The following is a 27,056-nucleotide window of genomic DNA, read 5'->3' on the forward strand; positions in this document are numbered from 1 at the left end:
TTATTGACATACAGATTATTGCTGAGCAACACACAAAACCAGTCAGATTATTGCTGTACTCCTGTTTTGCATCCTCAAGGCTTTTCAAGAATGAGTTCAAAAGTCTGAAGTGAATTCTAAGGTCCATAATTTGAACATGGCCCCAGAGAATGCAGCTCAGATACGATGGACCAGAAATTGATGTTTGCCTATTTAGTATGCTAAAGAGGTATAGAGTTGTTACTAATGGGGATCTCCTGCATCAATAAAGACAGCACTGGAAAAATGTAAACACAAGAGATTCTGCAGATGCTGGGAATCCACAGTTCTGATGAAGGGGCTTCTCCGTGGTTTGTCACCTTGTCGCGGTGGAGAAGCTTGTGTGGTCCTGAGATCCCGAGAGCAATGCCATCTGGAGCTATGCTCCTGGTAGGGTCACCCATGGCGGTAAGGTTGAGGGTGAGCTCCCTGACAAATGACAATCCAACCAAGACCTCAATGGCGAAACAGGCGGATGAAGTTACATTGAACTCAACGGCTGTGAAGGCGGATGAAGGCTGCAACAAATCCATCAGCTCCAATCATCGTGGTTTCCATGCCACTGGAATCAGTTGGTTGATTTGTGAAGTATCGTGTGCTTCTTGGAGTGCAGCATCAAGTACACGTGAAACAAATACACGCACAGGCATCTTCGCTCTGTGGGCCACTTTTTCAAGTCTTTCAGCAATCGGGGGAGGGGGAAGGTGACGGAAGCAGGCAATGTGATGGCTGGAAGCTCCTAGTCAAGAACCGGCACGAAAGTGATGAATACTTGATTCAGTCGTTCAGCTTTTGGACAGAAGCAGGAAAGTTGTTCGGCAGCAGTATTCACATCTGAACAGCCCTATTTAGGATCCACTCTGCTCACCCTGAACTGGGAAGGGGCTAGAAAAGGTGCCCTAAAAATAGTCTGCTTCACCCCATCCTGTCTGGAAAGCCGCGTCCAGCAGGATCACCATCATGCGGTCGAAAAACATCGAGAAGTAAAACTATGAAATTTGGAACCTGGAATATACGAACTCTGATGGATAACCCAAACACAGGCCGAGCAGAGAGGAGAACTGCCTTTGTTGACCAGGAACTTCAAAAATTCAACTTTGACGTTGTTGCTCTGAGTGAGACCCGCAGAGCTGGAGAAGGGCAACTAAAGGAAGAGCAAGGTCAATACACCTTTTTCTGGAAAGGGCTTGATCCTGAACAACCAAGGATCCATGGAGTAGGTTTTGCCGTTCGAAACAGCCTACTTCAGAAGCTGACAGAGCAACCACTGGGAATCAACGAACGTCTCATGACTCTGCGAATCCAACGTGTCAAGAACCAACACGCTACCATCATCGGCGCCTATGCTCCAACTCTGGACGCTGAAGACGAAGTAAAGATGAACTTCTACGCCTAACTTGACCACATCCTTTCCTCTGTTCCCAACAATGACAAGATCATTCTCTTGGGAGACTTCAATGCCAGAGTCGGGAAAGATCATAGGCTCTGGACTGGAATAATAAGCAAGGAAGGAGTTGGCAAGGTCAACGCCAATGGAACACTCCTCCTCACCAAATGTGCTGAACACAACCTGGTGATTATAAACACCCTATTTCGCCAGAAAAACAGGCACAAAGTCTCCTGGCAGCATCCACACTCCAAACAGTGGCACCTCATCGACTACATCATTGTACGATCTTGGGACCAACAAGATGTACTGATGACAAGAGCTGTTACTGGTGCTGACGAGTGCTGGACAAACCATTGACTCATCTCATCCACCATGAGAATGAAGATTCGGCCCAAAAGGAAACATCAAAATCAGAACACTATTAAGAAATTTAATGTTGACATCCTTCAAGACCATCAGCCATGTACAGAAGTTCCAACAAAATCTTCAAGAACAACTGTCTCAACAAATCCCACCATCTGTAGAAGAATACTGGAATCAATTGAAGAACGCAATCATCACATCCTGCAAAGAAACAATTGGGTTCAAGATGAAAAAACATCAGGATTGGTTCGATGATAATGACAAACTACTCCAACAACTCATCGTCGAAAAGAGAAAAGCTTTCATTACCTTACAAAATGACCAACAATCGGCTACCAAAAGGAAACACTATCAGGAATGCAAGGCTGCAGTCCAGAAGAGCACCCGAAACCTGAAAAACCAATGGTGGAGGAAGAAAAATCAGGAAATCCAACAACTAGCAGAGGCCAATGACAGTCCAGGCTTTTTCAACGCAACTAAAGCTACTTTTGGCCCATCCACTCACGGTCAAACCCCTCTCAAAAGCAAAGATGGTTCAACCATCCTGAAGAGCAATGCTGACATCAATTCTAGATGGAGGGAGCACTTTGAAGATCTTCTAAATCAAACTGTCTCATTTGACAGGAATGTGATTAACAACATTCCAAAACAGCCCATTGATGACTCCCTAAGCAAAATACCAACATTTGAAGAAGTCAAGGAAGCGATCAAAACCTAGAAAAACAACAAGACTGCTGGACTCGATAGAATACCAGCTGAGGTCTACAAAATTGGAGGTAACCCACTTCATTATCAACTGCATCAACTTCTCATCAAGATCTGGATAAAATGAAGACATACCAGCAGACTTTAGAGACTCAGCAATCGTTACCATCTACAAAAGGAAAGGCAATCGATCTGAATGTGGAAATTATCGTGGAATTTCCCTGTTAGCAACAGCAGGAAAGATCCTCATCCCCATCATGAACAACCGGCTCTAGCCTTTAGCTGAGAAGATCCTTCCAGAGACAAAAGCTGGTTTTAGACCATGACGTGGAGCAATTGACATGATCTTCACAATGCGACAACTACAAGAAAAATGTCGTGAACAACTTCAACCTTTGTATATGGCATTCATTGACCTCACCAAAGCCTTTGACTCGGTATCAAGGGAACTCCTATACTCCTATGGGATGTCCTATCCACCTATGGATGCCCTGAAAAGTACATTCGAATCCTGAGACTTCTCCACGATGGCATGCTTGCCACAGTCATGGTCAGCAACAGTAACTGTGAGCCTTTTCAAGTTAGATCAGGAGTAAAACAGGGATGCGTGATTGCCCCAACTTTGTTTACCATCTTCATTGCGACAATCATCCACATTATCATGGACGACCTACCCCCAGGAATCGAAATTGTCTACAGAACAGATGGCAGACTTTTCAATCTTGCCCATCTCAAATTCAAGACGAAGACATCCACGAGTTCCCTCATCGAGTTCCAAACGCAGATGACAACAGTGTTGCAGCTCTTTCAGAGAACCACCTACAACAGATTCTGACTGCCTTCAACCGTGCATACACGAAACTTGGACTTACCATCAATTCCAAGAAGACTCAGATCATCTATCAACCGTCACCAATTGAGACAAATCGGATAGAACCATCAATTCAACTTGGCAAAACAACCCTGGAAAACGTGAACCACTTTCCGTATCTTGGAAGTCACCTCTCCTCCAATGTTGACCTTATCGACGAGATCCAACATCATCTTAAATGCGCTGAAACAGCTTTTGGACATCTCCGAACAAGAGTCTTTCATGATCGTGACATCAGAACAGACACCAAAACGTTAGTGTACAAAGCCGTGGTAATCCCAACACTCCTGTATGCACCAGAAACCTGGACAACATACCGACAACATCTGAAGGCACTTGAAAAGCTCCATCAACGCTGTCTTCGAAACATCTTAAATATCAGCTGGGAAGATAGAAGAACCAACGTCAGTGTGCTAAATGAAGCAAAAACAACAAGCATTGAAGCCTACGTCATCAAGAACCAGCTAAGATGGAGCGGTCTTGTTGTTTGGATGAAAGACGAACGTTTGCCGAAACAAATCTTCTACTCCCAGTTTAAAGAAGGCAAACGTAAAAGAGATGGACAACAGAAGAGATTCAAAGACGTCTTAAAAGCCAACATGAAGAAATGAAACATCGACATCAACAATTGGGAAACCAATGCCAAGAATAGGAAACTCTGGCAAGCCATCATCCGAGAAGGAATAGCAACCTTCGAAGCCAACAGATGTGCAGAATTAGAAGAAAAGAGAAGAAAATGGAAAGAGAGGCGGCAACAACTAAAGCCCGATCTGCCATCTGGAACTACCTGTCCTGAATGCGGAAGAACTTTCAAAGCCAAGATTGGACTCATAAGCCACTTGAGAGCCCATAAGTAGATCAACAGAACAAAGACCATCATCCTCGACCTCGAGGGATAGCCACGACGATGAAGGGGCTCGGCCCGAAATGTTGACTCTTATTCCTCTCCATAGATGCTATCTGACCTACAGAATTCCTCCAACATTTTGTAGGTGTTACCCTGGAAAAATGTACCTTAAAATAGTTTGTGTGTTTTACATCCCTATTTATCATTTAAACAAGACCTGGACTGTTCCCAAAGGGAATGACCTGTAAAGGTCATGGTTACTACATCTCGTGGGAAGCAAGTCTCACTCTAACAGAACTTACACCACGGTGGCCAGTATTACAATGAAAAGGCTACCTTAGAGACAAAGGAAAATGCAGGTAGAGAGGGAACCATGTAACTTCAGTCTGCATGGCTACACTCCCTTCACCAGGATGTGAGGCTCAGATCAAGTGCCATGCAGTGAGTGAACCCAAGATACATTAAGTCGCATGCTCTTAACTCTGCAGACATCGCAGCATGTACTGCTGAGATATAAGCTGCAGTAAGTACTGACTTCCAGCAACAATCTGGGAAACATACAGACCATTAACAACTCAAGCCTGCTGATATGGGCAACCACACATTTATGATTCAATGGGGACCAATTAAACCAACTCCCCTTGCCAGCCTGCTGCAGGGTTGCTCCCTATTTTACAAGGAGTTACAAATACATGTCATGGGCTGCACATTATTGTTGCATTTTCTATTAGTAAAGCAACTTTAGCCAAACTGATGATATCACTACATGCATAGTTGATGGCAGAAATACGTCAAGTGCATGAAGGTAAATTGAGTTGACTGATTTCAGGATTTAAATACAAAATGGGCATTATTGCATTAAAATGTGAAAGATTTTTGTTTATGGGAGGTTCAACCACATTAAAATATGTTCATATGGTCCTTTATGTGTCATCTTCATTACCATTGTTTCTAGTCAGGACGAGATACTTTTGATTCTCATAATACAAAAGTAGGATCCAACATCTGATTTCAGTAGCTACTAGAGACAAAAATAGCTGTCATTCACCACTAAGTTGTTTGCCTTCAGAGATGAAAGAGTTACATAACCAACACAATAAAACTGCCAATGCTCCCTCCAAGTTGATAGCTAGTCATTTAAAGTTTTATTTTAAAATAGTGACAGCTACAAACAATACATGAATGATCCTGAAAAATTACTCTGTGCACATCAACAGGAATCCAATTTCATGGTTAAACTCTTACCTGACGAGTGTCTGGTTGTGCAGATCCCAGACAGCGATATTTCCATCACTACAGCAGGAGAAACAGACCTTGGAGTCAGGGCTGATAGCTAAAGCATAGCAGGCAGGAGCAGAGGATGTCAACTCCGCCTTTATACGTGGAGTTGGGGCTGCCAAATCCCAAATGGATAATGTGCTCGCTTCACCACCAACAATCAAGGTACATCCATCTGGAAGCAACTTGCACGATCGGATGTAATTGTCTCGATTCTGGTGGAGGAAATACAAGATGCCATTTTCTAGAATTATTATTATCTTCATGCTATTTATATTTTTGCACTACTTATTTAATTTAGTTTACTTACATGTATATTTCTTATTGTAGTTTAAAGTTTTTACGTATATATATATATATATATATATATCAATGTACTGCTGCCGCAAAACAACAAATTTCACAACATATGCCAGTGATATAAAATCTGATTCTGCTTTTGATTTGGCTAAAAATAACATATAAAATCTGCAAATGTCTCAAGATTAATGGCACAGACAGGGATTTTCTAATGTGGACACATTCCAAACAGACTCAATGGTGATGTCTGTCCATCATTTGATGGGTTTGATTCAGGATATACCAAAAAAAAACTCAGACACTGGTCCCATATGTATCAGTATACTTTGCACTGCAGCCATACTTGTGGTTTGAGCAAGAGTGGTACTTCAGTGCTTATGTAAGATTAATATGGATTTGCACCGTCTCCACAAGTTGACCATGAGACAGCTACAGTTAAATATAGAGTTCTACTGTGTCTTAAACCATGTCTTCTTTATCCAATGATTTACCCACAAGTTTTCCTTGGTTCTAATAGATCCATAAAAAATGTAATACCAACCCAGCTCTCCGTATTTAACTGGTAACAATAAATCAGGTTTAAAATTTTGCTTGGTTTCCTTTCTCTCAGGGGAAGAGTTAAAGTGTTTATGCATATGTGCATGCACATATGTCTGTGTGTGTGTATATATATATGTGTGTTTTGCGGGGTGGGTGATAAATTCCTCATCTGTACAAATGGTGCCAATGATGGTTAATAAAGAACCAAACAAATAGTGTTTTGGAAGTGCCATTACAGTCTGAGGCTTCTCGCATTCTATCACATGTGTATCAGTAATATGAGGCAATTCTGTAATAGAGAAGACCTTAAAATTTATCTGTCAACTGTAGAATATATTGAACTGAATCCTCCTCCATAATCCTAAAGTTATATTTAAAATTTCAGATGTGTTGATTGTAATCTGCCATAAAAAACCACACACACTATTTGCTTTAAAACTTGTAAACATTTCTTTCACTGACCTCCCAACGTGCTCTCTCTCTCTCACACACACACAGACCTTATAGTCAAAGATGTGTTGAATTTAAATAAACATACAATTAATTTTCTATTCCATTATTTGCAACCATACAAGATCTCAAAATTAGAAATAGAGAAACGTTTGAACGTCTTATATTCTGTAGTAAAGCAGCAACAGTGAAATAATGGCTCACGATGAACATCGAAATAAAACATTCTGCAGCCATGAGTGGAACTATTGATCTAGAGGATTGCCTGCTACTTCACTGATTATTCAGTGTACAATTTTCCGGAAGACTGCACCAGCAGAAGACCTCGGAATCAATATTAAGATCCTGGTCCAGAGCCACCTCATCCAAATCTTCATGAGTTCTTAAGGTGCATGAACCACCTACAAATTTCTCAATCTCAATGACTTTAAACATATATTTTTTAATCAATAAGTTGTAAATTAGACTTTTCATTTATTTCAGGTCAGTAAATTTTTAAGTATGTACAACAAAACTTTTCACAAATGTTCAGCTTTAATTTCCCAGCTGAATCTGGTTCACCCATGGTTGATGTGGGAAATGGGAACAATCCAAAGTCGGTGTTAAATATGTACATTTGGAAACAGAACTTGTTATTTATTTTTGTACTGATGAATAGCTACCTAGAATTGTTTCACAGTTTCCTGATTAAATCTCTTAAGAGGGAACTGGAATTTCAACAGTAGTTTACATTCACTTACCAAGCAGTCCAGCTGGGACACTGGGCTCTTACTGCCAGGCTGGCTGATATCCCAGACCTTCACACAACCCTTCCCACCAGTGTACACATGTCTTGTGGGGTTGCTGATGGTAACAGCACACACAACTTCGCCATGGCTCAGTGTGTTGATTTGCCGGGCATGTCGCGGGATCCCTGGTCCAATGAGGGCATCGGGAGGAAAAGGCACAGGCTGCATTTGTCCATCCGCAGTAACGTGGAATGAATAAGCTCTATTCAGACAAGGAACATTTTGAAAGAAAACAAACTGAAGTATTTGGACTGACATTTGCTGAAAACTATGTAGAACATAGAACAGTACAGCACAGTACAGGCCCTTTGGCCCACAATGTTGTGCCAACCTTTAAACCTACTGTAAGATCAATGGAACCCTTCCCTCTCTCATAGTCCTCCAATTTTCTATCATTATGTGCCTAACTAAAGCTTTCTTAAATGCCTCTAACGTACCTCCCTCGACCACCACCCCCGGCAAGGCTGAAGATTTATTCTTCTCTTTTTTCCCCCCGTCATATGCTACATGTTCACAGCACACAAGACACTTATGTTACATAAAACTCTGTTGCTACTTTTCTATTTTAAACAGTGAGCTCAATATGTACAAATCAGTAGAAGCTACTGGGGATTCAGAATGCTAAATCTTGCCAATTTCTTTCACATGATTATTCCTCAGAACTCAACTCTACATTTCTACTAAACCTCTTAAATGATTTTAATCTTTTATTTTGTATGGCTATGCATTTCAACTATAGAGCAATCTCTATAATTTTATACTAGGTGTTGAATCCAGATAATTACACCCAGAGTGGAAGAGACTATCACACCATCACTTTTCTATTTATTTATTTATTTATTGACATACAGCGTGAAATTGGCCCTTTGAGCTATGCTGCCCAGCAATCCAATTTATTCTTACCCTAATCACAGGACAATTTACAATGACCAATTAACCTACCAACTGGTACATCTTTAGACTGTGGCAGGAAACTGGAGTTCCCAGAGGAAACCCACATGGTCACGGGGAGAATGTACAAGCTCCTTACAGACAGTGGCGGGAATTGAACCCGGGTCACTAGTACAGTAAAATAGAATTAGTACAATAGAATTGTGCTATTGTGCTAACTAATTGAATTCTTGCACATAGAATTCTATTGTCTGTTCCTGAGAATTCTTTTTAATTTCTGCCTTGACATTAATTGGTGACATATGCCTTGAAGTGTATAGGGGATGACTTTGTGATATTAGGTCACCTCTAATTACCCAATGCACTTGTAACACAATGGCATGAGAATCCAATTATATAAGTAGCATTTAAAATAAATTGAATTATCAATTGGCTGTAAGCCATTTAGATCCAATGTAAACACCACATCAGCAATTCTAAAGTTAAAAACACATACTTTCCATTATACATCTAAATTAAAATTATTATAACTATTCAGAAAACTGAACTATGATGATCCTACAGCTGCCAAAAAGGGAAAACAACAAAGCTTCGGTAAACAGAATTTTTAAAAAAAATATATTAGCACAGTAATACAAATACAGTTGTTTCCAGTTAATTGGACCATCATTTAATCAGGGCAGCTACTTATTTAGGCCAACTCTTAAAGAACAAAATCTAATTGAGAAAATAGCCAGGATTCCCTTTGTTTATTTCCTTTACAGGACACTATGCCACTTAACTGATACAGGAAGCTGCTGCCGAATAACTTCTAACTAGTATTAGTTGTGTGGCTATTGGATACTACATTGTACTTAGAGCAAACAGTTTTTAAAATAGCGTCACTTGCATGTGCTTGTGTTATGTTATCCATTTGGGCCAACGGACACCAATTCAAAAAGCAGCGATTTTTGATAATTTTGTTGTTGACTTTGAAAATATTCAAACCCTTGCCAATTTGCTATGAAAAGATTTGACACTATCTGAAAAAGTTACTTAGGTGTTTGTGCTGTTTGTGTTCATTTATGATAAATTAAAAGAACACAGCAGCGTACATAGGAAGAATTTTTTCATCGATAACTATTAGGAACTAATACTGTTTTATAATATTGTAGTGATTCCATTTGTTCTGTATTTCATTTAAATACATAATTTGTTACTCAGTTAAACAGTAGTTTGTCATTTTTACACCTTTTCAACTATTTCCATGAAGCTTTGGATAATTGGGGCAGCTGCTTAATTGGACCAAAATGTACCAGTCTCAATATACATCAAATTATTTCTATCTGAAAGAATGATTTTAATCTGTTACTTACGGTTTTCCACCGGGGATGCCAGTCAAATTCGGAGGCATTGCAGATACACGCATATGGGGATGAGGGTCAAATCCAACCTGTGGCCAAATAAAAAGTGTAGTATGGTGGGTGAAGAGAATAAAATTGCAGCCTGCATCAGGACTTATACCCAGTGTTACTGACTTTCTAAGTAATGCCTCCTTTAATAAAAAACACACCACAAGAAAAGTAAAGACTTTACATTAAATGCATTTTTATCGGCCATTGATCATGATGCCATTCTGAGATTGTGCCGGGTGCTGTTTTGTAATTAATTTATTATTGTCACATATGACAAGATACAGTGAAAAGCTTTTGTTTGCATGCCCTGCAGACAGATCAATTTATACGTAAATACATTGAAGGAGTAAGAAAGGGGAAAAATGCAGAATATAGTTTTACAGAGTAAGTATAGTACATGGCACAAGATGAGGTAGGCTGAAAGATCAAGAGTTCATCTTTATCATTGAAGAGGTCTATTCAAGTCTTATAACAGTAGGGTACAAGGATTTTTCTTTCTTTCATGATAATAACATACGTTTGCATAATTCATTTCATATAGAAAAAGCTTCAAAGAGAATGAATGATGCTGAGCAAAATGATGAAAAGGATAAAGGTATGATCAGAACGATGGTTTTTATAGCTGCTTTTAAAGGGTGAAATTTGAGAGAGGAGATGATCGGGGGTAGCTGGTATTTGATACACCTCTAGAGAGTGGGTGCAGACCAGTTGATGGTGGAGTGAGCAAGCAGATAGGAAAGACCAGGAACAGCAGAGCTAACTGAATACAAGTCTAGTTAATTATTTAACTCCAATACAGCAGGGGTATGTTTTAATGTCTGCTCTGATATTCAACAGGATTAAGGCTGAAAATCTACTCCAAAGCATAGATTTAAGTTTGAAGCTATCAGGGATGGTTTGAACTGAAGTGGGATATGACATTCTAGAGCTGATTTTACAGTTAGTGGAAAGTGGCCTGGATTCAATTGGCCTTAAATATGGTTTTACGGGAAACATGACAGCTACTTCTGATAGTATCAAGAACAATATGAAGAAATGAATTCTCCACTGCCTTGAGAGACAGATCACTTGAGGAATGAGTCTAGCATCTGAGGAAATAATACTCTCAAAATGTCTAAGGAGCAGGATTTCTCTTCAATTGATGTGATAAAATCAACTTAAGCTTTAAGTTCATAAAGGAAAAGGTGACTTTTATTCAAAGTATTCCTTGACATATTACCATTGCTCTGTAGATCAAACCCAAGGAAGGAAAACTAGGCAAATGAGTTTTAACCTAAGCATGGTAGTAACAGGGTCCACTCTAACCCAAGTTTCCATCCACCATTATAACATTATAGTAGAAGTAAACTGCAGGGGAATGGGCAGTAGATAAAGATGATGTGCAGGTGGAATTAGGATGGTATGGAGACCTGGAGAAGGATCATCTCAGATTCTTCCTCCATAGATTGACATACTTATGTTTCAAAATTTTAACACTGGGAACATCTTTATTGCAGCCTAGTAATCATGCTGCTGCTGCTGAACAACTATTTTCAGAGATTCTCTTGACCCAATGACAGTCATAATGGAAATCTTATACCGAACAAAATCACAATGGATCAGGGGGATCAAAAACAAGGAAACTCATTGCTCACACTTTATCTGGTGCAGCTTTCATCTTTACTCGTAATATTTGTCATTTGGAAAAGCCCATATTCATGTGAATTCATTTATTGCTTTTAAATTGCTGTATAATTCACTTCATGATTATCGGTACTATAAAAGCCAGAACAAGGTGCTACAGTTTTTTTTTAATACTCTGCTGTACAATTGCCAAGTTTTATTTCTTTACTTTTGTTCCCCAGTATGCCTGGAATTTCTCTAACTAGCAGTGCTTCACAGACAAATGCTCCTGTTTATTATTACTATTAAAATGCCTAGCCAAAAAATAATCTTCAGATGAACATTACACCTGCCAGGTATACAATCTGTTCAATGGAACTAACAATTTCAAAACTTCAAAAATTAAATCTTGAACAATATTAAGCAATACTACATGTTGAAAAATAATCCAAATTCCATTTCCTCCTACGACTGTATGTTTCTCGTTTGTCTCAAATTTTATATTTCTTTAGCATCTTCAGCTTTTTCACATTCACAGGCTGGGACAGCAATGTTCGTAACAGCTGACCTCTTTGAACACATGAACATACAGCTCTTCACCCCACAGATTAAGAATTCAATTATTCAAGCATAAGCAACAATCTTATTCTAAAATTATAAATTGGCTTATAAAAATTATTTGAGAGCAGCACGCTCGCAAGAAGGTTAGCATAACACTATTACAGCACCAGCTGACTGGGTTCGATTCCATTACTGTCTATAAGGAGTTTGTGCATTCCCCACATGACCACATGGGCTTCCTCTGAGTGCTCATTTCCTCCCACATCCCAACGACGTATGGGTTCGCAAGTTATTTAGTCACATGGGTGTAAATGAGCGACACAGGCTTGTTGGACTGGAAGGGCCTGTTACTGACCTTTATCTCTAAATTAAAAAAAATTAAACTACATCCAGTTACTTTCTGATATCAGTGTAATGCCACACCTTGCGCATCCAAACACTATCACAATCTTCCAGGACACTCCCTTGGCACTCTTTCATACACGGTGGTAAACTTATAGAGCAATTGCCATACGATGCCTCATGCTGATAAAAGTACAAGTAAATTACCTTCTCCTAACAGGGAAAAACCAAGGATATTTATTTGTTTAAAGATATAGCAGAGTAACAGGCCCTTGCAGTCCAATGACCCCTAGAATACACTACTGTTCATCTCAACCCACAGCTCCAAGCATCTAGCGTGCATGTCAGGCAGGGATCAGGAACTGAAATTATAACTGATTTATCTCTCCTAACCCAAAGCACAGGGGTCAACTAAAACACTATCACTGACTTGTTAAGTGTCAGAGGGCTCAACAGAACACAACGTAAATGGTTGGACACGATAAAAGTATTGAGATTTGAAACACATGTGGTTCAGCTTATTAAGAACCTTTATTAACTGTATATTGTATATTATGGCTAGTAATACTCCATTATCAGTTGCCTGATAAAGGAAAAATTATTCATGGAACCATAACAAATAACTTGCACTGATTCTGAAGATAACAATGGTATAAAAATATCTTGCTTTCTCTGCTCTCAAAACTGCCATCCAGAATGTGAGTATGCAACATTCTAGCAGGGATTCAAAAACCGAAATATCAAGGCACATCCCACACTGGTATATACGCAAGGCTTCAGTGATTTTTCTCCAGTGGATTGCAGAGCATTTTTGTTTGTGTGCATGTGGAAAGACTCCTCAAATATAAGTCAGACTTCAGTATGCTTATGGAAGCAAGGTTTAAGTTCAATGGTAATGCCAAGGTTTAGGAAACCCAACTCTTCAACAAAGTAGGATCTGCCTATTATAAATGCCTTTTGAAAACTCAGCCTATGGTCCAGAAGGAGGAAGAGATGGAGAAGGTCTTCTTGCTGTTCCAGCAAACAAAGCTACCAACTACAGTCTCTGATTGTCATGTGATCAAGTATTCACTGCACCAGCCTTTCATTTTTCTCCTTTTAGAGCTCTGCACCCCATTCAGACTATTTGTTGCCTCTCTTCATCCTCCAGCATCTTCATCTTATTCAACTCCATACTTCTATGAAAACCCAGACCTCAACCAAACTCTGACCTCCCCCTACTCTCCATCAATACTGCTCTGAGATGTGTCTGCATCTTCCCCCAACCCAGCTCTAGCCCACAATTGGCTCTATCTTGGACTTCTCCACTAAGCAGAATTTCAAGTTGGCCAGCTACTGGCTGGAGAACAAATTAAGGAAATCAACGAGGTCCTGTCATTTGGCAGTGTTTCCAGGATTCCCCTCACAAAACACTGCTTCTCTTTGTACCTTTCCAGAATCATCTAGGCATTTACCTCTGGGTTTGGTTATGTTTTGGTAAAATCAAATACAAAAGGAATAGAAGAGAAAAAACTGATTTCAAGATAAATTAAACTTAACCACTCTTGTTTCTCTGTCCAAAATTAACTAGGTTGCCTTACAACAACCATTGCACCTGGTCCACAGTTGGTTCTTGCCTGACATCAAGAACCAACTGTGGACCAGGTGTAATGGTTGTTGTATATTGTCATATTTCAGCTTGTCATATTTCAAACCTCAGAGGTGCAGGAGACGTACTCAGGAGATTGAAGTCATCATCCTTAATCCCTGTTACAAACTGTGTATCCCTGCTACTGACTACAAACGTTCCTGCTCATAGTTCCAAACTGTGTACCATATTTCAAATTGAATCTAATATACATTTTTACATTGTGCGAATATAATCTATTGCTATATTCCTTAATTGTTGCTATTTTATTTATTATTGGCCTTTAATTTTAATAGAGTAATGAACTGTTGGAATGTGGGTGGCACGTTGCTTACCATAGGGGGTCTTGCATAGGCAACAACTGCTGCTGCTGTGGCAGCACTCATTTGAGGTGGAATATTATGGAGGTTTGGATAACTTCCTGGGCTGTTCATGTCTCCATTGATGCTAGGCATTATCCCAAAGGGTGAAGGATAAGGTCCTGGTACTGCCAAGGGTGCTCTTAATCCTGGTGCTGTAAAGGAATGGCAGGAAAATGTTACTTTCATTTCAGTTTGAGTTAAACTTCATACTTAAAGGCAAAATCACACAAAGATCTATTACTTATTTATATTTCGATTAGAGTTTTTAATTAATCATTTGTGACATGAACCAAATATGCTTAAGGTATTGACAATTTGAATTAGCATGAGAAATAAATAAATCTTCAGTGTTCCCTTTTCAAACTGATCTTCGTAAGCCAACATTACTCCTATTGATTCACATATTTTTACCATGCTTTATCCTTCATTAACAAAATATACGATTTTAAATTGGTTACCTAGTGGGTCCATAACTGGCGGCTTGCAAAGACTGGAGCGCAATCCCGAAGCAGCACTTGTTCCTGGAGTTGGCACCTCAGCTCGGGGAGTTGGCGTACTGGACTTCATCACAGGAGTGCTTGCCTTTTCATGCTGCATTCAGATGTATTTATAATAAACATCAGCATTTATTACAATAATAAGAGCATAATAACTTATTTCAGTTACAAGGCCAGCATTGAACAAGGACATCAAAAAAACGCTTTTGTTTTGAAAGACAAGAATTCTCAATAGGTTTATCAATAGCTTGTTATTGTTCTCTGCATTCTTAGCTAGAGAAGAAAAAAAATCAGCCTTGGTTCCCAATACACTTGAACTCTATTAGAGTATCCATGCTCATTGTCATACTAGCTACATTACATTCAGTCATTCCCATTGCAAAATTCGAGCTACACTGGACAAAAGATACTTAAGTAAAGCTGCTGGTGTTTTAGGGATGGAATGATGCAGCAGCCTTCAATTGTCAACAGTGGCATCAGGTGAGTGCCAGAGTAATGTAAGTAAATGGCTCGTGCAACTCCTGATCAGGGCCTATCAATAAATCAGTGTCAATTGGAATCAAGAGAAAGGATTGGAGGAGCAACAAATATGGATGCCCAAGATATAGGAACCAGGAAAGCTACTTTTTAAGAGTCAGATTTGACCACATAGAATTCCAGCAAATATTTCCTTGTCGAACTTCAGAGAATAAGGACAAATAATAAGAAGTTGGGAACACATGAATTAACACTTCTGGCCTATTATTTCTTAGCTCACCAATGTGCACAACTGAGTGGTAGCTTAAGAAAGGAATCTGCAAGGCTGGTTTATTCTGAAAATTTGGTAAAATTTGTAGTTATCAAATAAAATAATTTCATTTGTTCAGAATTTTGCTTTGTTGGCTCGCTCTTGAAGATGCTCTTGTTCAATTTGGGCAAGGCAAACAACATTCAGACTCAGACTTATTTACTTATCACCCATATATCAAAACAGGCAGTGAAATGTGTCATTTGCTGTAACATCAACCAAAGGAAGTGCTGGGGGCAACCCACAAGTGTCCCCACACATTCCAGCTCCAACATAACATGCCCACAACGTGCACACCCCTTGGCACATAGTGGCCTATTCTCAATTCCATACATAATTCATAAAATACAGCTTATGAACCATGTTTTAAAGTACATGCTGTAAGCAGAACAGCCCAGAGATCAATAGTAACACATCCTAGTTACCAAAAAGTCCATTACAAAGCCAAGCATAACTACTTAAACTAATGAGTGATATAAGCACAGCACTAAATTAGGATCTGAAGCCATCTGAAACAGTCAAACCTATCTAAGCTACTAAAAGTTCTATAATAATTATTCATATGTAATAAATGACATCCTATTTTAAAATGAAATAAACATTTCTAATGATGTAAACAGATATTCAAACAAAACTACACATTTTTAGTTTGTATTAATTCATGCTGTCCTCTGCGTGACAGTATATAAATGCTTATGCTAGTGCAATTTATTTCAACAATTTCCCAAATCATTATCAATAACAATTCAAATTTTTTTTAATTCCCTAATTTAAACATCTTCTAGAATATTAGAACTGTAAAAACGCAGATCTCATTAAAAACTGAATACTCCTATTGCTGGAAAATTGATATAAAAACAAAAAATGCTGGTACGTACCCAGCACCTGTGGAAGTAGAAATGCAGAGTTACCATTTGGTCCATGTTGCTTAACCCCACACTTCCAATGGTTTGTCACTTCAGTGCTCCTTCAGTTCAACAACAAGTTCAATATTTTCAAGTGCTTGGTATTCCTTCCAAAGGCCTTTGGAAGTTTCAGTTAATCATTTTATACTTTCACCTCCTGTGATCTTGCACTAACACTACTCTGTTCATTGCTTAAACTTTCCTCCCCTCCACAGACTTTATTAGTTCCCTCTGCCAGTCCACTTTATCTCAGCGCAGTCTTAAAATCTATTCTACTCCATTTCTGATCAATAGGTTTCTGACTTGATATGTTAATCCAGTTCCCTGCTTCACTATGCATAACTATTTTGAGACAAACATTTTGAGACTATGTTTAAATGTGCAAAACATACTGGTGAAACACAATAGCGTTTAGACACAATTAAATAAAAAAAAAATCTGCAATACTCACATGGCTAAGCTCTTTGGATTTGAGAGATGAGGAGCTTCCAGAAGATGCCGTTGAAGCTGGACTACTGGATGCATCCTTCTTGAGCAAGCGAGATTTATCTAGACCATTCTCACGTGGGGAATGAGCAGGACTGCCTCGGGGGGATGATGGGTCCTACATAAAGTTATAATACATTTTTATTAATTACACACTATTACGAGGAATAATTATCTGTAATAAGGTATATTATGAATCCAATTCTATGAATTTAAGGATAATTAAAATGGTAAAGAGAAATTTAATAATTTACATTGATATAATTTTAGGATAGTATTTTTATTGTATTAAGGTTAAGGGAAACCAGAAGAAAAAAAGATAAATTTTGTGAAAATATCTGTTGGAAATTTTTTTCAATAACAACATATAGTGCAAATAGAGCATCACAATACATCTCTTGCTAACTTTCATTAAAATAAAGATTCAACTTGTGAAACAAATATAATTCAGGGAGATTATTCAATCTGAATCATTTTTCATTCTAGTCTTTAAAAAATTCAGAATGTTCTGCTGCCTCACAACACAAGAGATCGAAGTTCTTTCCTGATCTCGCATGTTGTCTGTGTGGAGTTTGTATGTTGATCCAATAAACCTGTGGCTTTCTGCTGGGTGCTCTGTTTCCTCCACATCCTAAAGATATGTTAATAAGTTAATTGGCCACTGTCCATTAGTACCAAAGAAAAGCTGATGAGCATGTGGGAATGAATAAACTCAAGTTTTTGGGAAGGGGTAAAGGACTGATGAAATTACTCTGTTGGGAACTGACACTGGCTTGATATCTGAATGATTTCCTTCTGTGCAATAATAAGAAAAATCCCCCACCACAATGTAGCGTATTAACTGATCTACTGAAATGAGTAACAGAAAATAGTTTCTTTGAAAATTTGTGAAGTGCTACATATGTACATACAATGAAAACCACACAGTTCCCAGTTACATATGGTAAAAGCAGTAAGACTTCCAAGCTCTAATGATAATTAAAGAGAGCTAGGAGAATGCATTGTAGGCTATGAGAGGATGCAGAGAGACCTTGTACTCAAATAAGTTTATTTGCAGGGAGAGTAAAAAAAAAAATCAGAAAAATTGTATTTTGGCCTTTCTTATAATAGGATTTGAGTAAAAACAGCTCATGACCAAGCCTGAACACACTTTTGCAGGTGCGATCTCACCTGGGCCTTCCATTATCGCACCTCATTGTGATAATGCAAAGCCAAGGTAAGAATGCACCTGGAAAAGTGAGTACAGGCTTGGTCTTCTTAAAATTGTAAGGATATACTAGCAATAGAGAAATGCATAGAAAGTTCATCAAATTGATTCCTAGAATGGGGTGAGTTTGCTCTTTGACAAGAGATTAAACAAATTCAGATTGTGCTGACCTGAGTTTAAAAGAATAAAAGGTAATTTTTTAAAAAAGCATACAAAATTCTTATACGATTCGGCAAGGTAGATGCATCCCCTGGGTGTTAGGGACTTGGGTCAAAAGTCTCAAAATAAGGGATCAGCCTTTCAGGACTAAGGTGAGGGAGGAAAGGGAATCTGAGGAATTCAAGACTCCTGGGGCCTGTGGAAGCTCAGTGTAATTATGACTAAGATCAAGCTAATTTTGAACATGAAGTGAACTAAGGGCTATGAAGTTAGTGCACTAAAGTGATACTTAGGCAAAAGATCAAACATGATCATATTAAAAAGGGAGCAAGCGTGAGCAGGCAGGTTTGTCTTCTATTTCTGATTTACGTCTATCGCTGGTAGGTTGGTAAGTAAATGAAGGCATGCACCAGGAGTTTCAATAGTTAGCTGCTGTACAATTCTGAGTTGCTTGCTAATCTCACAAAGTGCCAAACTTGGAGCATATCACATTTAGAGACCCTGCTCATGTACGTAGCTATTGAATGATGTTTAAATGTTAAGCAACAATTGAGAACAGAATCAACCTCAATTGCTGTGCTCTTATTGGTCAAACTACACTTGCTTTGCACTGTTGTAACTATATGTTATAATTATGTGGTTTTTGTCAGTATTTTGTAGTCTTGGGTTGTCATGCGTTTCTGTGATATCATTCTGGAGGAACAAATTGTATCATTTCTTAATGCATGCATTACTAAATGACAATAACAGGACTGCGTGTCCTCATAATCTAATCTAATCTACATGAAACTATAACTTCACGCTACAGTTTGAAAAGAGCTATAACTCTTCAAAGGAGGTGTAAGGGGGAAGAGGCAAAATGTAGCAACAAATGATCTGCTAAAGCAACTCAGCAGGTCAAGCAACATCTGCAGCAGGAAAGGAACAGTCAATGTTTTGTCAAAACCCTACATCAAGTCAGAGATATTGCCATTATTAAGGGGGGAAGGGGAGTGGTGAGACAAGAGCCTGAGGTGGAGTGAGGGGGTGGAGATGTAAGGTAAAAGGAAGGTTTAGGATGTAGGAGAGCAAGGGAAAGTTGGGAAGACAGTTGCAGATAGATATACAGAGACAGAGTGAATATTAAGAAGCAGTGCGAAGATTGGAGTCAGATGCTGGTGGGAGATGGGCAGAAACACCATGGACTGGAATGAGTAAAGGAGATGAGAATGGGAACCATTGAGGAAGAGATGTATGACAGCCAGGACTACAACAAGATGGGTCAGAAACTGTGGGTGAACTATAAACATAGAAAGTAGATGGAACCAGGAGGGGTGGGAGATAAAGAAAAGAAGACAAAAATGGGAGGACTGGTAAAGGATCAAAAGGGTGTGAAGGGGAGAAACAACTCACCTGAGGGGAGGGTTACCTGAAATTGGAAAACTCAATGTTCATGCCATTGGGTTGTAGACTATCCAGGTGGAGTACGAGGTATGGTCCCTCGACTTGGGAATTGGGCCTCAATGTGGCAGTAGAAAGGCCAAAGATGGCTATTTCAGTATGAGAATGGGAAGGGGAATTGAAGTGGGTGTTCAGAATGACCATTGTGTACTGTGCGTGGGTGCTCCGCAAGACAATCATCCTGTGAAAGGTCTGAGCTTGTTCTCACCAAAGTAGAGGAGGCCACATCAGGAACGCAAATGCACTAGATGAGGTTGGAGTGGGTACACGTGAACCTTTGCCTCACCTAGGCGGCCTATTTAGGTCTCCGGATGGTGGTGAGGGTGGGGTGAATTGGCCCTGAAAGCCTTTATATGATGCTTTGTGGAAGTAACAAACAATAATGTTTACTGTACTCATTACATTTTAGTGCCATTATTTCAAAGATGATGCCAAATCATTTGAATTTTATATCTAATCTCCTTACAATGTTAAATATTTGAACATTGCATCCAGGTCATTAATTTGAAAATATCAGACATCACGCAACACACAACAAGAAATACAAACCTCATTAGAAACATCCACTACTAAATTGTCGTCACTCTTATCCCCATCACTGTCCTTTAAAACAAGATAAATATTTTCAGATAAACTTACAAGAAAAGTGGGCCAGTTACTTTTCAAGATGTTTGGAACAATGAAATAGAAACTAGAAGTGCACAGAATTCTCAGCAAGTCTCACAGCATCCATGAAGAGAGAAACAGAGTTCATGCTCCCACATGAGGACCATTCATCATACCTGAAGCATCAACCTGGTTTCTTTCCCCACAGATGTTGCCAAGCTTGCTGAGTATTTCAAGTGTATTCTGTCTTTACTTCAAAATTCCAGCATCTACAGTATTTTGCTTTTCTTAGGAAAATAACTTCAGCAGCCTGCATATTGTAGAATAATATGTAACTTTTTACATATGAAAAGAACTGCTTAATTCAAAACTCTAGGCAGGCACTAGGTCCATAAGATTAGGAAATTATTCTAGCACCTATCCCTTCCTTTCCCCTGGAACTCAGTGGAAAATAAGGATTACTTTGTTCATGCTTAAAAGCCCTTAGAATTGATTATACTTTTCTCATTGCTTCAAATTTATTAAATCCATACTTGACACAATATTCATACATCTTGAAATTGGGATAAAGTTGACAGTAACTTTCAAAAGACATTTTATGTACACTGAAGATTCTCGGATCTTCTTACCAACAATTACAATGCATCTTTCTCATTCTGAGCATGCAGTATCTGGGGGGACTGAGGAAGTGGAGGGGGTTTTGGTGAATGGAAGGTAACCCTACTTTTCCTGTGAAGAGTCAGTAATTATACCAGCTTTGCTAAGGTGATGGTAGAGGAGATTGAGGATGAGGGTCCACGTCAAGCTGAGATTTGGAGTTTAGCACTGGCAATAAAATGGGAGAGTGAAGAGAAGTGAAGGATTAGAGGTCACACACCAGAAGTGAGGGCAAGCTGTTGTTGGAAGATCGGGGCTTAGAGGCAACTATTCATTGCAGTAGGAGCCAGGAGATAGGTAAGGTTAGTCTCAGGATTGAGCTAAGAATTTCACTTGTCTACAGGTCTCACAGGTTGGTGCTCTAAGATTAAGATCCGGTTTATTATTATAGGACTAAGATCATGTTGTCCCAGGAGTGCCCAACAACAGACACCAAATGCACAACGTGATCCAAGTTTCCTGGAAATAATTCAGAGCTCAGATTACACTGAGTTAAATTAAGTTTCAATCACTTAGTACTGAAAATAAATCAGTGCTGGGCAATTGAATTTTCAGGCTTCCAATTCTAGGAAATTACCACATGAAGTTAACTAAATGTTTCATTAAATTTAACATTTAAGTTCAATGGTTTCATTTTGTTAAAATTGCAAGAATGTGTTTATCTAAACAATTACTTCTATCCTTGTAAATGTACTCAAAAGAAAGTAAAGCAAGCTTCTGAATGATTGCACTTGGTGGTGAGTCCTTACACTTATAAACCCTAACCCATATATTCTTACATAGTGGCTCATGGAGTCCTTGTCATCAACCTTCCTCTTCTTCACATCATTGGAATAATCAGGTCCATTCCTGCGCTTATCTGTACCCCGCAGACCATCAGGTACCAGCAGGGAATTACTCTGTGAAGACAAAACAGTGGCTTTCAAAAGAAAATTATTTTTTATTCCCCAATGCTGGCCATGACTGATTATGATACTGAAATCAAAGTAATTATGAACTTAATATATGCAGTGTCCTTAGAAATTATTGATTTTCTTCGTGTATTAAAGAAAACAGGTGTTTAAAAATAGATGCATTACTCCATACATATCAAACTTTCACCACTTTATTTTTAAAAGTGTAACCTGCAGGCTACGTTCCCAACAAATGCCCAAGGGCAACGGGCATTTAACATATAATTAGGATTTTACTTGTACCTAGCCCATAAAGTCTGACAACATGCTTACATTGCCTTTTTGCCAAACACCAACTATTCAAGGAATAGGAGCCAACATTTCCCATTTAAATCTGCAGTTACATGGCCATTTCAATGCTTCATAATGATGAAAAGATACGTCCAGAATCAGATGTCTAATTAGAGAAGGCATCATAGTCTCTGCAGTGAGGATTTCAAATCAGCTTTCCAATTTAAAGAACAAGAAGATTGATTACCATAACATACCTTAATGCAATGACATCTGCAGTAGATGAGTAGTGTCTCAGTCTAATAGTGACAAGTACCCAGCCTAAAATCACACCAGCTTGTACGACCACCAATCACACAAAAGGCTGACTTTTCTCAAATTGGACATTAATTTCCTACAGTAATAAAAATGACTTAATAGCTACTTTATTTTCTTTTTTAAAAGCATATTAATTCAGTTTTGAAGCCTTACTAGTGTGTTTACAGTAGTTAAACAGAAGCCTTCCTCTCAGCTCTTTACCTTTCCTACTCTCCTCGTTTCAGCTATCACCTTGTAGCTATCCTTCTTCCTCTCCGCCCAGCTTTTTGTTCTGCCATCTTCTCCCGTCCTTTCTAGACTTGAAGAAGTGTCTCCGCGCAAAACATCGACTCTTTGTTCATTTCCACGGATGCTGCCTGACCTGCTGAGTTCCTCCAGCATTTAGTGTGTACTGCAATGGATTTCCAGCATCTGCAGAGTTTCTCATGTTTAGTAGTTAATCTAGCTCCTTGAAACTGACTAACTTACAGACCCTCAAGTACAAAATGAACAGGATACCCCGGTTTATTCCTATAACTACCAGGAACAGCTTCACATTTGCTGCTGCTCTGGAAAGCGAACCAAGCAACAAGAACAGGATTAAGTTTATTCATCGGAATTTAAAGGAAAATGAATACAAAAATGGTCCAAAAATATTATTCCTTAAGTGCAGAACAATGATAAAATGGACTGATGCCCAGTTTTAATAAGCATTTATTAGTACACACATACCTTCTGAGGCAATTTACACCTAATTGCTGACCCATATGCTAAGCAATTTCAATGTTTCAGGGTCACATGGTACAAATTAATAGACTCACTGTTCTCATCTACCTCGATGTTAACAATGAGCCATTTAACTAACTGGATATCCATGGGGGCAATTTGTTCAGTGATGCATTAAAGAACATGAACAATGCAAACTAAGTTGAGCGAAAGAAGCTTTTTAAATACTAAAGTAGTTCATGAGAAATTAAAACACGATTTGCAGCTAAGTGACAATCACACACTGTCACTACTGTAAGTGTAGATTCCTCTCTACATAATACTGAGACAGAAAATGTAGTAGATATTTCACTCTTTAGCTAAAGAACAGATAGCACAGAGCTACCTACTCATGAAAATTAAAGCCTTTGTTTAATGTATAAAACGCCACTGCAGTTTTCCAGTACAACCAAAATGATATAGGGTTACAAGCACAAAAAACAACAAGGGTGCAGAACACTTCAAGTCCCATTTTGTCAACTTCTGCTTACTTGAGTGAGTGCTCCTCCAAGGCTAATACTAAGCTGTCTTCTATTCACGGTCAGTCAAGCTAAAGAACAGCCAGAGGTCTCAAGTAAATTATACAAGACTCCAATGAAATTTAATCCAGTGCAACCTCCTGTGTAACCTTTAACACTGGTTTGCAGCCAAAAGGCACAGTCTTCTGGAATCCTGACAAGACTCCATTTCCAGTGGCAGTCAGTTGTGGATTTAACTCTCTAACCAGTATGATATTGCTCATGAACTTCAATGCTGCTAAAGCCCAACCCCCCACCACCCACTCCACAGATGCACAAACAACAGGACAGCTCGTCTGAAGTCACATGAAACAAATGCAAGTTCTTATTTTTTTTTACAAAACACAGAGGATAATGATGCCTGGAAACTATTAAGTGGTATTAATCTAATCAAGAGATTTAAACCGCAAGATTGAAGCTTCAGAAGTTCAGAATTGTCATCTGAATCCAATGATTAGATTTATGGCTTGAAATCATTCCAAGGCTTTAATTTTACTGGTATAAGGGGTTTATTTACTTTTCATGTTGATGCCACATTAGTATATGTTAATAGCCAGTACGTAGACCCTTACCAAAGCTGTTTGACATTTATTGAAAGATTAACAACAATGGCATTATTGCAAGTATATTGCAGAACAATTTGCTGTTGATAACCGGCAGATTCTAAAGTCAGTATCTATAATTTACTGACTGGAACTGAAACACCCTCAGTAAGAAGCGTCAATGGCATAAATTCTAAAGACCATCTCAAGGGGCAATGCAAGAGGAAGCGCTGTGGGCTGAGTGTATATGACAATTATCTTTATCCCATCAAATCATCTGCCCCCTCCATTCCCAAGGTAATACAGATTTTGAACTTCAAATAGCAGCAAAATAATTAGCCTGGCACAAAAATTGGACTGAGTTTTTGATGCAGCTCACAGTTTCACCTCTGAACCATTTTTAGTTATAAAAAGTTTATTAAGTGCTCTGGTATTTTATAGCATATTACAGCTGAGTACTTTGAGAAGGCTGCTTTAGGCCTATTTTGTTAATGTAACAACTTTGACCTTAGGATTAACAAGATTTAGAGCCCAGCTTATAAAATTCCCTGCAGTCATTCAAAATCATGCAGCTGTGGCAGGCTTTGGCAGTAACTACACTTAATCTTCAAGACCAGACATCTTCTCATTTCATGCTAGGTCAGAGTATTTTGGAATAGGCCAGGCAATGATCCGATGGCATTAATTCCATTTGCAATGTCAGATAGGCATAACTTCAAAATCACATAGCTCAGAGTTATTGTGTAGAGCACTTCATTAAAACTAGGCTCTTCTATTGTAGTGTTAACAGCCTGACTAGAGTTTTAAAAAAAATCTAACCAAATTATTCAACTTGCATTGTCCTAAAAATCCTGGAGTGGCTGTTCTAATTGACAAGGGCCAGATTGTACTGGTTTTCAGTCGCAGTTCCCCGTAGTGTGGAAGTATGGAACAAGTTGGAGGTCAGATAGTGGCAAATCTGACCTCCCACTCCTCCCCTGGACTCAGTCCAATGGCAGTTCTATAATGTACTCAGCTGAGAACACTCCATACTTGGCCCCTCAGTACTTAACACAACCCAATTCATGGGGGCACCATCTTTTATTAAGAGCGTAGGTAAAGCACAACAGTTTATATTTATCTTTTAATCCTTTTCTTTAGTTACTTTTTTTCAGCTGATTCCACATATTGCCAATCAGAGATATACAGTTACAGTTCAAAGCTACTTTGACAACACCTTGCCAGAAGATCGCTGTGGCAGCACCTCAAAATGGCCGCCATACAACAAGGGCTCCAGAACACAAGCCACACTGCTGGAACAAAAGTTAATGAGACTTGGAAGCCAGGATGGGTTAAGTACAATCTGACCAAATAGCTGGAATCCTCTCTCTTTTAAGTATCTCAACTGTGGATTGAGGACACCATATTGCGTGACACGACGATTATTCCTGATTAACTTTCTGCTTCTGGTTGGACTTACTGCTTGACCAATATTAAATAAGCAGAAATTTTCTTCCAAAATCAAGCGGTTGTATTCAGCACCGTGACATCGATTTGATTCCATCTTCTCCCCAGCCAATGTTTGAAGCTGAAGCCATTTGTAAAACTATCACTTTCTTTTATCCTGAGCTGAGTTTCTGATTCTGTGTTCTCTCCCAAGTTTTGCATTTCATCTCCATAATGATATCCATTCACAAACATGTTTTAACTCATCTCTTCAACAAGACACTCATGTCAGTCTTCATCATCTCTAGATTCTAGGATTACATGGTACTCCTGGATGTTTTCCCATTTTCTGTCATCATTAATCCAAAACTATGCTGCCCATATCCTGACTTGCACTAAGTTCAAGTCATGATTCATCCACATGATTTCGCTGGTAACAATTCAGTTTTAAAGCTTTCATTCTTATATTCAAATTCGCCCATGGCCTCCAAACGTGTGAATCTCAAGTAGAAGGGCATTCAGTCATTCAAGCCTGCATCACCATTCCACTAAATCATGGTTTACCTGATCCTAATCTCAGTTCTACGTTACTGTTTACCCATTCTGACCTTTTCTTTCTTTGTTCATGATGAAGAATATATCCAACCTTGCCTTAAAGATTCTGTTTCCTCCACCCTTGTGGAAGAGAATTCCAAAAGCTGATGATCCTCTGAGTAGAAAAGAAATTGCCTCATCTCAGCCTTATGTGGGCGTTCCCTTGTTTTTTAAACAGTGATCCCCAGTTCTACATTTTATTTCAAGAAGAAATATTCTCTCCACATTCATCCTGTCAAAATCCATCAGGATCTTACATTTCAATCATCCCATCTCACTCTTACCTCCCTATCTCTGTAACCTTTTCCAGATTTCCAACAAACCCGGTATCAGTGGTCCACGATTTCTCCAATTTTCCAATTCAGGTTCATTTAATACATGTACATCAAAACACAGGGTGAAATACGTTGTTTGCATAAACAAGAACACAATCAGAGGATGTGTGGGGGGGTGGGGGGGTCAGCCAGCAAGTGTCACCAACATAACATGCCTGTAATGTTCAGCAGAGCAACGTAGCAGCAACAACAGTAAAACAAATCTCTTTCAAACCCATCCACGCAGTCAGGCCTCCAAACCCAGCATCTGGGCCTCCAGTAGACTCTTGGACTAGCAGACATAGGGTTTCAGACTTCTCCAGTGGACTCACAGACATCAGGCC

At 39.0% G+C, this 27,056-nt stretch overlaps 1 protein-coding gene across 2 annotated transcripts in view; it reads right to left on the reverse strand.

Annotated features, from left to right (window-relative positions):
* Positions 1–27,056, reverse strand: part of LOC140211628 (transducin-like enhancer protein 1) — a 118,790-nt gene that overhangs the window by 14,525 nt on the left and 77,209 nt on the right. For both annotated transcript variants that reach the window (XM_072281573.1, XM_072281574.1), the window contains 8 exons: positions 21,853–21,972; positions 20,360–20,413; positions 16,970–17,122; positions 14,788–14,920; positions 14,303–14,481; positions 9,797–9,873; positions 7,503–7,752; positions 5,440–5,687 (listed from right to left, as the gene is read on the reverse strand). In XM_072281573.1, coding sequence (XP_072137674.1) covers positions 5,440–5,687; positions 7,503–7,752; positions 9,797–9,873; positions 14,303–14,481; positions 14,788–14,920; positions 16,970–17,122; positions 20,360–20,413; positions 21,853–21,972 — 1,214 coding nt within the window. The remainder of the gene's footprint in view (positions 1–5,439; positions 5,688–7,502; positions 7,753–9,796; positions 9,874–14,302; positions 14,482–14,787; positions 14,921–16,969; positions 17,123–20,359; positions 20,414–21,852; positions 21,973–27,056) is intronic.

This window comes from Mobula birostris, chromosome 17 (genome assembly GCF_030028105.1).
Source record: "Mobula birostris isolate sMobBir1 chromosome 17, sMobBir1.hap1, whole genome shotgun sequence".
Taxonomy (NCBI): domain Eukaryota; kingdom Metazoa; phylum Chordata; class Chondrichthyes; order Myliobatiformes; family Myliobatidae; genus Mobula; species Mobula birostris.